The following is a 12696-nucleotide window of genomic DNA, read 5'->3' as shown; positions in this document are numbered from 1 at the left end:
CGCTCCCCCTTGCTCACCCCACAGGTCACCCCCTGCTCAGGGTCTGCCAAAATTGTGTCGTTTTCTTGTTCTCCTTCCTCCGAACAACAATAAAACTGATGAAACGTATGGAAATTGCTAGTAATGAAAGCAAATTGCACCAGAAGTAATACAACACCATGTTGCCCTCAGCCTCAGCTTTCACACCTGGTTAGTCCCCAGAGCTCCCAGAAACCAATGCCTTACTCCATGTGAAAGTCCCAATCCCCCCTCCACACCCAGCCCTGCTTCCTGCAGCCCAGCCCTCAGCTCAGCCCCCTTCCTGCATCAGCCGACCCCTTTTCACCTTCCCTTTAGCCTCTGGTCCTCCCAAACCATGTAGGACACCTCTTACATGTCTCAAAACACCCAAGGCTGGAGACAGACTCCTCACAAGGAATAATTTCTCTACTTCCAGGCTTTGGTGGGTAGCAGTGTCCCACAGAAATGAAAGCAGCTTGGCACCATGGCCATCCCTGCCTCCTGGCTGTAGGCAATGCTGCTGCCTTGGGTCAGCCAGAGCCCTGGGGAACGTGCAACATCCGTGGGGTCCTAGGGAGGAAATCTGAGAAAGTTTCAGAGGGAAGAGTAAAGCCTTGTGGCTGAGCTCACTCCCAGCAGTTCCAGTGGCCGTGCACCCAAACTGAGTGTGACCCAGGAGGGTTGTTGTGAAAGAGGATTTTATTGTCAGCTTGCACTAGAGGGTGCTGCTTCGTTAGGGTTTGGGAAAGATCACAGTGATGAGACCGTCTCCGCTGTCTTTATTCCTTGCAAAGTTAGGCTGAGACCTGAAACGTGTTGAGATTCATATTACCATTCAGCATGGCCACAAAATGTAGTGGATTGCTTAGCTGAGAAAATGAGAATGTCTTGGCTTGGAAAGGAGTTTATATATCAGGGGGGCAAGGGTAAACATTTGAGTTAGACACTGTGACAAATGAACGGAAAAACTGATCGGCCTTGCCTTTTTTCTCTCCATTTCACAATTCAGAGATGAATGGATGCCTCAAGGAGCTGAGAAATCAGGAAAGAAAATTAAGGACAGGACAGTGAAGGCAGACATGGGAAATAACGAGACTTTGGAATTCATTGCTATGGGACAGATAATCAAAATCTCATGATAAAAATTTTTAGAAGAAATAAAAGCAAATTACCTTTTATGACCGCTACAGTCTTTTGGCTAAGATAAAGGTAACCAGATCCCAGGCAGTGAGATACAAAATGATGTGTTAGAGGTATCAGTAGGAAATTACTTCCCCTGTGTGCTGCATTGCTGTGTTGACTGTGCCTCCTCTGTTTTTGTTTCCAATTGTTGAAGGCGTGGAGGAGTGGCTATTGCTGTAGGCAGCATCCCAGACCCGCAGCTGGGAAGGGGATACCTTACACTACCCTGAAAATCTGCCCACCCTCCTGGGTGTCTCACAGGGAGGTGACCTGGGTCTTCCAAGACCTGGTGGAGCCTGACACAGGGAATCTGTGAGCTGTCCAAGTGATGACTGGACTTTATTTTGAGCGGATTCGGTTCCAGTGAGGGAAGCAGAGCTCTGGAGGGTGCTATACACACTATATAGTCTGGCATGCTTGTTTATGGGCCCATTAAACTCCTCTGGCTGGCACTCCCATTTGGCATCCACCAGGAAGCATCTCCCTTGGGCAAAAAAAGGTTAAGATGGGACTTTTTGGAAGGGCCTTGATGACATAATTTTCCTGGTGTTTTATATATGCTAATAGCAAGGAAATAGCTGATTTTAAAGTTGAGCTGATATGTACCTACTGTATTTAAATCCACTTTGAACATGAAAGGAGGGGTAGAAGAGAAACAATAACTTTTCTCAAATCCACATGAGTTTTACAGAGTAATTTTCTTCTAGAAACTTGACTTCCTTATGGGGTTGATTTTGCCTTTTATGCATCTGTATTCTGATATCTTTATTTTCAGCTTCCCCACATTTTTGACTGCTGTTGGCAAGAAGGAGGAAACTGTTTCTACTAAGATTTTTATTAGGCAGTAATCAGTATATTCTTCTTCAATATTGAACAGCTTTTCTGTGCAGTAACTTTAATGTACTGCTGCTGGAGAACCAAAGGGCTGAACGCATCAGCCAGGTTTTGTGGAAATAGACTGGGATTGTTCCGGCAAAATCATAGAGATGATGATCCACCATGGCAATTAAAAAAAAAAAAAAAAAAAAAAAAAGGCACATTTAGTTTTCGTCTGTACTTGCATCTAAATATCCAGCTTGAACTCAAGTACCCGGAGCCTGCCCTCAACAGCAGTAGTTTGCCTCAGTTAAGGAGCTGGCCATTCGGGTCTCAGCTGAAAACAGGTGTAGTTACACTCACTTGTCAGATTTAGGAAATACCTAAATGCATGGTCATTTTTCACTGAGAGTCAAATCACCTTCATTTTAGGCAGTGGTGCTTGTTTTCAGTCGAAGTACACTGTGCCAGCTAAATCCAGCATGTGCAAGCAAATGCTTCCCTGATGGGTGGTTGCACATGAGAGCAGGGGGTCAGCACTTCTGCACGTCCTGTCACCTTTAATCAGCCACCAGAGGGTTAATTGCACACCAGCTCTCAGCAAACCTCTCCGTTGGTGAGGCCTGGAAAATCGCAACTAGCCCATGATAAGTCCCCCTGCAAGCAGATTATGGTCTGACTGCAGCGTGAAGGTGGACTAGGCTATGAAATCAGGATGATTGGATAGTGTATATGATATGATGCTGATGGAAAGGAAAACAAACTCAGGGGCTCTCCATGCGTGAAGGACCCAGTTTAGATTGCAGAAAGCAGTTACAAGAAGCAGCACTTAAATTAATGTGTGACCTGATGAGAGATTAGAGTGGACTAGAAGAGGGTCACAGGAGTCCCGCCAGCCTCTCTCTCAAATGTGTGTTTCCCCCAGCACCCTCACCCTGGCTGGCCACATGATAAAGAAGCTGGTTTGGGTTACTGTGGCAGTATAAAACTTCTTACTGACAGAGTTGATTTTATATCCCCAGGGATAGGAGCGGACAGGCTGGAATGCAGGGAGAATGGCAGACTGGCACTTGTAACTTCAAGCAGCTCAAAACATCATGGAATTGGAGGTCTACAGTTCCCATCTCCCAGCACAGCATCAGGTGTCTAAAAATGGGATTCAGAAAAGCCAGCACAGTGAGCAGAACTGCCTGCTCCAACCCAAAGGAAACCCCAGGAAAGGGATGTTCTGGTCCTGCTGATCCTGCTAGTCCTCAGAATGCAGCCTTGTTTCCTGGGGGTCGTGAAGAGGCACTTCTCTCCAGCTGATATTTCTTACCCTGACCCTTCTGTAAGATTTATTAATCTTCAGCTTTTCACTCACACACACATTAAAAAAAAAAAAAAAAAAAAAAAAAAAAAAAAAGAAAAAAAAAAAGAAAAAAAAAAAAGAAAAAAAAAAAAAAGAAGGAAGGGAAGATCCCTCCTTTCTTTTGTATGCATGGCTGTGGAAAGATGTAGTGCCCTCCCGCATCCCAGATCTCTGAGCCAGGTACTAAAGAGCAGAGGTGAATCAGTGTTTTCAGGTCTCCTCTCAGTCTGAAGGGACTTTAGGGACTACACAGCATTTGGGGAACTACAAAAAGTCTCTCCCCGTGAAACCCTCAGCATCCCATGCTCTAATGTGTTTCCTAAGAAAATAGCAGCTTCAGCAGTTGAAAGAAAGCCACAGCATGCAAGCGTGCAAGTGTGAGAACAAGTCTCCAGCTCAGTGGCTGGTGTGCTATCCCTGGAGCTGGGAGCTTCAGGCTTTGATCCACTCTCACATATGGACCCGTTCAATGGGACCTACTCTGCTGGAACATATGAACAATTCTTGGGACTGAAAAACCCATGGAGTTTTCAGACAACTGTAATATAGACATTTCAGAGGAATTTTGCTTCAGAGCAATTTTAGCATGCCCTATGGACTCAGTTCCCATCGAGGATTCCTGGGTGTGCACCCCAACACCCCTCCTTGGTACAAAGCTGCAAGTGAAGAGGAGGATCAGGCGCTTCCCTCCAAAAGCACACTCTGACCCGAATTCAAACAGCAGCTCAAATACACCCGCAGACGGCTTGAGATCCTGCCCTACTGCACGGAAACCCAGATCCCGCCTGCTTTCCGACGCCTTCCAGGGCTGCTCAGCAGATGACATAACATTAGTCGTGACTTACTGACACAGGTATTCAACTAAATAACGCGTGAAACAATGGAAAGGAAACGCCAAGGGGTTGACCAGCTTAGTCACTGGGTTCGCTTGCGGTTCTGGGCAGTTCCTGCCTGCGCTGCTGTTGAGCCTTTCAGATAACGAGCTTTGCCCAACTGGGGGAAGCCCCTCCAGCCCCGCGGCGGCGGCTGCAGCGGATCCCTGCCGAGGGTCTCGGGCGGCGGTCGGGGAGGCGGCCCCGCTGCAGCGCTCCTGCATCCCGCGGCAGCCGCCGGTACCCCCCGTTCCCGCACTGCGCCCCTGCCCACCCTGCGGTCCCAGCCCGGGGCGGCTGCGGCGGGAGCGGCTCCCCAAACGGGCTCGTCCGCTGCTCGCGCGGCCCCCGGAGTGGGTTTTTTGGAAGTGGGAGGTTTTTAGGAGGGTGGGGAAGCCCCGTCCCAGGGTCTCGGCAGATGGCGACAGAGCACGGGCTTTGGGGGGTGCCCGGCGCGGCGCTGCGCGGGCGGGGCGAACGGGCGGCTCCGCGGGACGCCCGAGGCAGGGTACAGGGGTCCCGCTAACGCCGCCCGAGCGAACCTTCTTCCTTCAAGGCTTCCCGTGAGGATCAAATATTTAACAAGTACTCTTCCAGAGACATATAATAGTTTTTTTACTTTTAAAACATTTTTGTACGTCTCGCACATATACGTTTCTAGATACAAATATAGGAATAATCAGAGCACGTACAGAAGCCTAAAATCCAACAGGCAAGGCGCAGGCCGCGGGCGACGGAGAAGGAGGGCTGGAGGCCGCTCCGCCACCATCCTGGGCCGGCTCGGAGGGGCAAACCTGGCTCCCCATCCCCCCGCGGCTGGGCCGACGAGCGCTGCCCGCGGTGATGGAGAGCCCCCGGAGGGGTGAACGGGCTGCCTCGGGCTAGGGCACCGCTCGGGGCTAGCGAGAGGCGGCCGGGGGATCGGGCTGCCAGCATCCCGGCGGGATCCGTGGGATCGGCCTGCCCGCAGCTCGCCGGGGAGCTGGACGGGGCAGGCATTTGGCCGAAAGGGCTGTCCTGCCCCGCGGGGCGCTGGCAGGCAGCGCTCGGCCCTTTCCGGGATGCTCCCGGTCCCGTGCCCTCGAGTAGGGACGGAGAAGCTACGGAGCCTCGGGCTTAGTCCTTCTATTTTCCCCTCGTAAGAACTCAAATAATTTTTTTTCACCTCCTGTGTCGGCCTCGGGAAGAAGAAAAAAAAGTCCTTCGAGACTCCATTCCTAAAAAAAAAAAAAAAAAAAAAAAAAAAAGCATCGCTTCTGCCGCACAGTTCATTCGCCTCCTTCTCGAGTCCCTCGGAAAGCAAGATTAAAGGGGAAAGTCGCAGCTGTATATTTATGTTTTCATTGCTAGAAGGGAATTGATTTCCTTGCATTTATTTTTGTAGTTGCAATACACAAGGGCGGATTTGCGTCACCAAAGCAACTTGCTGGTCGAGATAAAGTTGCACAAATATTGAAAAGGGAAGTGCTCGCGCTCATTATGAAGTTTTTCTCCGGAAGAAATAAGGATTTCTGCTGTATCCTAAAATACTAAAGCCGCTTCTATTTTGGGACAAATCTCGCAGGCACATCCGCTCATTTAGTCCGAGTTGGAACCTCTCAAAAAACAGGAGATGACCTGGACTGCAGCGAGCCCCGGGTTTCCTGCAGCCTTCTCCCTCCTTGCGCGGGGAGGAGGGGCCGCCGCCTCCCCAGGCAGCGCGGCCGCGCAGCCCTGCGTGTCCCCGGGCAGGCAGGGAGGCCTGCGGAGGCCTTTGGGGAGAAAGGACCCCCTTGTCCCCAGGAGCAGGGAGAGGCCGGGGAGTGAGGCAGGTGCTCCTGGCAGCGGAGAATGCGCGGGGGCGCAGCGCAGCCGAGCCCCGGGAAAGCACCTGCCCCTACGGCCCGGACTGCTCGGCTCCCTGGCCCTACCGAGGCCCAGCCTGGGGGTGAAGGTCTTTAGTGAGAGGCGTTCAGCGTTTTCTTTCGGGTCATTTTAGTGCCCGCGGGATGACAGCAGGATCCCGGCCACCAGCGGCACCGAGGAGCCGCGGGCGTGCCCGGTCGGGTCTGCCCGGCGTACCCGCAGACGGGCCCGTCCCTCCGGTGCTGCTCATTCGCGGGCCCTGCACCGGCAGCGAGGAGAGAGGAGTTTTGAAATCAGCTCCTAAAATGAAAAAACAAAAACAAAACAAAAAAACCAATCAAACAAAAAAAAAAAAAACCCACCACAAAACAAAACAAAAAAACCCCCGCGTTTGGTTTTGTTTGGGTTTGTTTTGGTTTCTTTTTTTTTTTTTTTTTTTTTTTTGCCTTGACTGCCTGGTGAGCAGCCCCGGGCTGGTCCAGCGCTCCGGGGTAGCAGTGGTAATTGCAGCAACAATTTAACGAGGCTGTTTGCGGCCGGGATGCAGCGCCCAGGGCACACTTCGTTGCCCGTCCCTCGGGCGGGCCGGCCGGGTGGCTCTGCCCGGCGGTGGGAACGCGAGTGGAACCGGAGTCGTTCGATCCGGTTTGAGAGCAAGAGGATGGCGCTGGGGTCAGCTGGCGTGAGGGAGAATGGGGAAGAGATGCGAGGGAAAGGAGCTTTCCGATGTGGAGGCAGGAAAAGCTGAGACATAATCAACCGTTTCTTTCGCCGCCTTCGGGTTTCGGACACACCTTGGCACAAGACAGCTCGTCTTCATTTTTCGGTTTTGCCTCGTTAATAAGAACTAAATCAAAGCAAAGAAATGCCTGACTTTTCCCGGAGAACCAGCCTCACCTTCACCCCTTATGGCACACGGTTGTGGCTAAGAAATGCGTTCACTGTCCCTCGCAGGTGGTTTCAGTATTCCCACAGAAGCTACATCTTCATACCTGGCGAAAAAAAATTAGTTCGCCTTTCTGGCGGTTCCCCGAAAACCGTCAGAATTTGGGAAAAGCTTTGGAAAAAATAATAGGATATTTTTGAAACAAAATCAAAGCAAACTTGCAATAGTCCGACCTGGCAGGCTGCTCAAAACGACAGCTACTGCTTTACTTGTACGAAAACTAAAAATAAAGGAAGAGTTGATTTTTAGAGTCAGGTCAGGACAGATGTGATGTTAGAGCAGAGAAAAAAGAAAAAAAAGCTTTCGTAAATTTGTCCCTAAATCATCGCAGTGAATATAGCATATGGTTCTGGTATACTGGAAAAAAAGTGGGGATAGTTCTGTAGTCAAAGGTTTGGGAAATTACGAAGTAGTTTTTAAAGTGTATTTGGTGTACAAGCAGATGCAGCCACCGGGATGGAGAACCTGACAAAAAATCTATCGTAAAATTACGCTGCCGTCAAAATAATACTGGGCAATTAATCGCTGCTAATGCAGGACGCAACGTGTCCTGGGCCCAGAATATCTGGGAGCTCTCATAAATACATATATTGCGTGCATCAGCATGGACTCCTTCTCTTCCAGACTATCCCAGGCTCATTTATCCGGGAAGGAAACACATTTCCTTGAGAATCGTTTCCAAGAGGACCGACCTGCTTCCAATAGCCAAGAATTTCCCCGCGCGTTTCTTTCAAACTTTGGAAATCGCGGCGGCAGCGAGCGCGGCGACCTTACGCTGGATTTTGGTTTGTTTGGTTTTGGCTGGTTTTGGTTGGGGCGGGGCAGGGAGGGCGAAGGTGGTTGTTCAAAGTCGAGAGCGCAATTTAAGGGAGGGATAGGTGTGTGTTGGAGTGTACTTTACGGGGCAAAGCGCTCCAAATCGCGGCTCCGGGGCCGCGCAGCTGCCGGCGCTGCGGGAGCGGCGGCGGCCCCGGCCCGGCCCGGCCCGGCCCTGCGTGGGCGTGTCGGCGGGCGGCGCTGCCCGGCCCCGCGGATCGCCGATTGGGCGTGGGGAGGGAGCGAGGGCTGCTCGCTGCCAGAGAAAGTTTTGGGGAGGGGTGGATATTTTTTCTTCCCCCAGTGTGAGGAAAGGGGGTTTGGTTTGGGTTTGTTTTGTTTGCGCCGCTCCGCTCCTCGCCTGCTCGCTTTCTTCGTCTGGCCGTGGGTTCTGAGCACTTTTTAATTTTCGGGGTTATTTTTTTCTTTTTTTTCCCGTCATTTTTTGCTGGTTGGCTCTCCCTCTTTGCATCGCCGGGAAGTGCTCCACCAGCCGCCTCTCGCCCCGCCATCCCTCCCCATGCGCCCGGGGCCGCGGGCAGCTCCGCGGCGCACACCCGGGAGCTGAGCTGCGGAGCGGCGCGTCCCCTCCTCGGGCAGGATGTACACGGCCGGGCTGGCTCCTTTCTACGCCTCCAACTTCAGCTTGTGGTCAGCAGCGTATTGCTCTGCATCGGGGCCGGCGGCCGGCGGCTGCTTCCCGCTGGACGCCGCGGCGAAGAAGCCGTCCTTCTGCATCGCCGACATCCTCCATGCCGGCGGCGAGGCGGCCGCAGGAGCCGCCGACAGCCTGCCCGGGGGGCCCGGCACCGGGATGCCGGCCGCGCTGGGAGCCGTGCACCACGGCGGTCCATTCCACGCCGCGGCCTCGCCGCTCCGGCCCACGCCCGTCGTGGCCCCCGACGCCCCCGCCGCCGCCTTCCCGCAGCGCCTCTCGCCGCTCTCCGCCGCCTACCACTCCCACCACCACCGCCCCCCGCAGCACCGGTCCCCCGCGGCGGCGGTGGCGAGCGGCGGAGGCGCCCCGGTCCCCGCCCGGCTGCCCGGCGGCCACACGCACGGCTCGGCGCCGGCGCCCGCCAGCAAGGACCTGAAATTCGGCATCGACCGCATTTTATCGGCGGAGTTTGACCCCAAAGTCAAGGAAGGCAACACGCTGAGAGGTAGAGAAATTGGCTTGCCCGCTTTCCGTGCTAACGCACTCGGTGCTCTGTTGCTTGTACTGTGATTAGCGACTACACCCGCGATTTGAAAACTTTCCGATCTAGCCGAGAAAAGAATTATTGTTAAAAGAAAAAATAGAGTTATAAATGGGAGTCTCTAACAGCTCTCACTGAGCCACCTCCCCCAGTCCCCCCCTCCCGGCCCCGGCCTCCACACGGCAGAGCCGGGGAGCAGGGCTTGCGCCCCTGGGAAAATAGCGATAGCGTGAAAATAGCGAGCGGAGCGCTCCGCACTCCCCGGAACGGCCGGGGATTTCTGTCTCCCAGGGCACAGCGCGTTGTAAAGGCTTTCGCTGCAATCCATCTCCCCTCGCGGCCTGTAAACATCCTGACCAAGGCAGTAAATATGTCGGAGGATGTCTGACTGCCGGGGCACGGCCGCCTCTCCCGAGGAGAGCCCCTGGGGGCGGGAGACGGCTGCTTGGTGGCGCCCCGAACCCCTCCGACCGGGCACCCGCTCCGAATCATGCCGGGTTGTCGGTCTCGACCGCGGTATAACAGAGCTCTCCTTGTTCCTGTGCTCGCAGATCTGACCTCCTTATTAACTACGAGCCGCCAAACTGGGGTTCATCTCCCCAACTTGCAGCCTTCCGCCGGCCAGTTCTTCGCGTCTCTAGACCCCATTAACGAGGCCTCTGCTATCCTGGGTCCCTTAAACACAAACCCAAGGAGCTCAGTGCAGCACCAGTTTCAAGACACTTTTCCAGGTACATCTCGTCCCTCCTCGACCCTCCCGTGGCGCAGGGCCCTCCGTCCTGGAGCAGCCCCCTTCCTCCCGGAGGGACTTGCCAGGCAATTTTGGAAGGCTGGGGTGTGTGTAGCGAGGTTCAGATTTTGGCCGAAAGCCGGGCTGCTAGGGGGGAGGAAGAGCCTTCTAGGGCCTGATCTAGAGGACCGTCCCATCGAGTACAGGAGTTATAACCTGGGCCGAGAGAGAAGAAGCGGGGAGCGGGGAGAAGAAGAAATTCGGGTTCCAGACAGCTCCACCCGTGCCCGAGGCAGTGCAAGCGGACAGGACACGTACCAATCGGGCAGGCAGGGCTGCGCTGGCCTGGACCCTCCCTGCACACCGCACTCCAAATCTTATTCTGATCGATTTAAGGCTCCCTTTTCGGGCTGTGATATTAATAACGCCGTCTCCCTCTCCCCGCTTTTCTCTTCCTCTCCCCAGGTCCGTACGCTGTTCTAACCAAGGACACGCTGCCCCAGACGTACAAGAGGAAACGCTCCTGGTCCAGGGCTGTTTTTTCCAACCTGCAGAGGAAAGGTTTAGAAAAACGGTTCGAAATCCAGAAGTATGTCACCAAACCGGACAGGAAGCAACTGGCGGCAATGCTGGGGCTGACAGATGCTCAAGTAAGAACGGCTCCGGTTTTATTTCAAACTTCACTTCCAGTTTAGATGGATACCAGAGGGCAGTGAGGTTTCAAAGTGTTTTCCCTTCCTTTATAAGTGGGGCTGTCTGAGGAGCTGCACCTCGCCCCAGCATCTCCTGCGCCCAGGTTCCGTGGCGTTCCGCGGCCCGGCGCCGAGCTTTTGCCTGTGTTTTGGGCACCGAGGAGCAGGCCGGGCGGGGAGACGAGCGGGGCCAGGGCAGACCATCAGCGTGCGCTTTACTGGAGTGCAATTTGCTGTAGGAGGCAGTTTAAGGCAAAGGAAGCAGAAGCGAAAACATTGTCCTTAATGTCTTTTTTTTTTTTTTTTTTTCTTTTTGTTTTTAATTTTTTTTTTTGTTCTAAATCTTTCCTTGCGTTGTGAAATCCTTCGTTCTGAGGAAGTGAAAACACTTCTTCAAACGGAATCATTAAACGCCACTCTGTAATGATTCCACTATTGAGGGCCCGCAACGCACAGAATTGTATAACGCTGTGGTTTCTTGAGAAAGATTTGGTTTCCTGGAAGAAGAAGTAGGAGAGGAAAAACCCCAACAAACAAACAAACACACGCACACGGGGTGGGATGTGTGCGGTATTTAAATACACAAACTAGAAGGAGGAAAAAACAAAACAAAGCCCTTCAGTCGCATAAGGATGTGGGCAGCGGGAGGGGAGGACGGCGCCTCCTTCTCTCCCCGCGTTGCCGGTGCCGGTGGAAGGGGTCGGGGTCGGGGCCGGGCGCGGTGCGGGGCGGGGTGGGGCCGTGCTTCCCGTCTAAGGGCGGCGCGGCCGCAGGTGAAGGTGTGGTTCCAGAACCGGCGGATGAAGTGGCGGCACTCCAAGGAAGCGCAGGCCCAGAAGGACAAGGAGCCGCCGCCGGAGCCGGAGCCGGCGGCCCAGCGAGCCGGCGCACCGCCAGCCGCCCCCGGGGAGCCCGAGCGCAGCCCCAGCCGCTCCGACGGCGACAGCGACAGCAGCGACGCCGAGTCCCTCGACATGGCCCCCAGCGACACGGAACGGACTGAGGGCGCCGAGCGGAGTCTGCCCGCCGCCGGGCTGGCCAAGTCCCCGGGCAGCACCGGCTTGCCCTCCCCGCCGCCGCCCGCCGCCGCCAGCCCCGAGCCGCGGAGCGGCCTATAGTCGGGGCGGCCCGGGACCTGTGCGCTAATTTATCTCCCTTCCCCGCCCCGGGAGCGCGGCAAGGCCGGCCCAGCACCGGCCCCGGCCCCGGCCCGCTCCCGCCTGTGGCCAGCGCCCGGCCCGGCCCGGGGCGAGGGGCCGAGGACGCAGGCGGAGCGGGGAGCCCCGGCTCCGGGGCGGCACAGCGTGAGGCGGCCGCCTTTCCCTCGGAGCTGCTCGCAGGAGACCGAGGAATCTCTTTTTTTTAATTTCTTTATTTTCCCTTTTTTGTTTTATTTTTAATTTTAATTCTCCGTTTCCCGCCCCTCGTTCTCTCCGAGGAAAATCCGAGCAAGGGACTGCGAGAACGCTCTCCGAAATCCCCACCTTTCCCCGCCCCACCCCCCATACCAATTTACAATGTGAAGTATTTTGCCAACGTCCTCATTGGTTGCAACTTGTTGCTTCGAGTAATCCGGCCAAGAAATACTGCACTGACAAAATATATAAATATATATATATATATATAACTCCTGTAAATAAAATGTTTGCTATGGTTTGTAGCCACGTCAGTCTGTTGACCAGGGGCGAGGGCTGGCGTGGCTGCCCCAGCTGCATTCACCCCGCTCGAAGGCAGCAGCTGCCTCTCATCGCCTCCCCAGGCAGCCTTCCCCTTTTTTTTTTTTTTTTTTTTTTTCCTTTTTTTTTTTTTTTTTTTTTTTTCCCTTTTTTGTTCTAATGGAGGCAGTGACAAGGACTGGATTTGATGACGCAGAGTTGTGCCCCGATGAGGAAGTTGTCGATGACACTGGTAGCCCCGCGTGTGCCCGTGCCGTGTGCGGTGGCTTTTGATGACGGATGCCGGGCCGGGCTGGGCTGTCCGACGGCCCGCTGCTCCCGGCTCGCTGTCAAGAGCCGGCGGGGCAATTTTGGGGCGCAGGGGGGTCACGACAAAAGGGTTTGGTTTGTTTTTCTTGGCTTTGCTGTGCTTTGCTGTCGCTCCGGTTCGCCGCGCACCTCTCCGCGAGCCCCGTGACGTCACAGCGCGGCCGCGTGGCTCCGGGGGCGGCTGTGACGTCACACAGGCCGATGGCGGGGTGGGGGCGGGGTGAGCACCGGGGTGGGGGGGACGCAGGGCCGACTGCCTCCC

General features: G+C 54.6%; 1 protein-coding gene across 2 annotated transcripts; it reads left to right on the top strand.

Annotated features, from left to right (window-relative positions):
- The first annotated feature begins 7997 nt into the window (after positions 1-7997).
- Positions 7998-12109, top strand: HLX (H2.0 like homeobox). 2 transcript variants are annotated; one of them, XM_066178215.1, is made up of 4 exons: positions 8000-8991; positions 9579-9758; positions 10223-10407; positions 11223-12109. In XM_066178215.1, exons 1-4 carry the CDS (start codon positions 8430-8432, stop codon positions 11565-11567), a joined length of 1272 nt encoding a protein of 423 aa, XP_066034312.1. In that variant the 5' UTR covers positions 8000-8429; the 3' UTR covers positions 11568-12109. The 2 variants fall into 2 exon arrangements, with proteins under 2 accessions (XP_066034313.1, XP_066034312.1); XM_066178216.1 differs by lacking the exon at positions 9579-9758 and having other exon boundaries at positions 7998-8991.
- The last annotated feature ends 587 nt before the right edge of the window (positions 12110-12696 follow it).

This window comes from Chamaea fasciata, unplaced genomic scaffold (assembly GCF_029207755.1).
Source record: "Chamaea fasciata isolate MVZ Bird 193981 ecotype frontalis unplaced genomic scaffold, bChaFas1.0.hap1 SCAF_3, whole genome shotgun sequence".
NCBI lineage: Eukaryota > Metazoa > Chordata > Aves > Passeriformes > Sylviidae > Chamaea > Chamaea fasciata.
The sequence above is the reverse complement of the archived record's forward strand: the minus strand, read 5'-3'. Positions and strand labels throughout refer to the sequence as shown.

Coding starts and splice junctions, on each gene's coding strand:
- HLX (XM_066178215.1), top strand. CDS start 8,430: ATGTACACGGCCGGGCTGGCTCCTTTCTACGCCTCCAACTTCAGCTTG. Junction 8,992..9,578: donor GGAAGGCAACACGCTGAGAG/GTAGAGAAATTG, acceptor CTGTGCTCGCAG/ATCTGACCTCCTTATTAACT. Junction 9,759..10,222: donor GTTTCAAGACACTTTTCCAG/GTACATCTCGTC, acceptor TCCTCTCCCCAG/GTCCGTACGCTGTTCTAACC.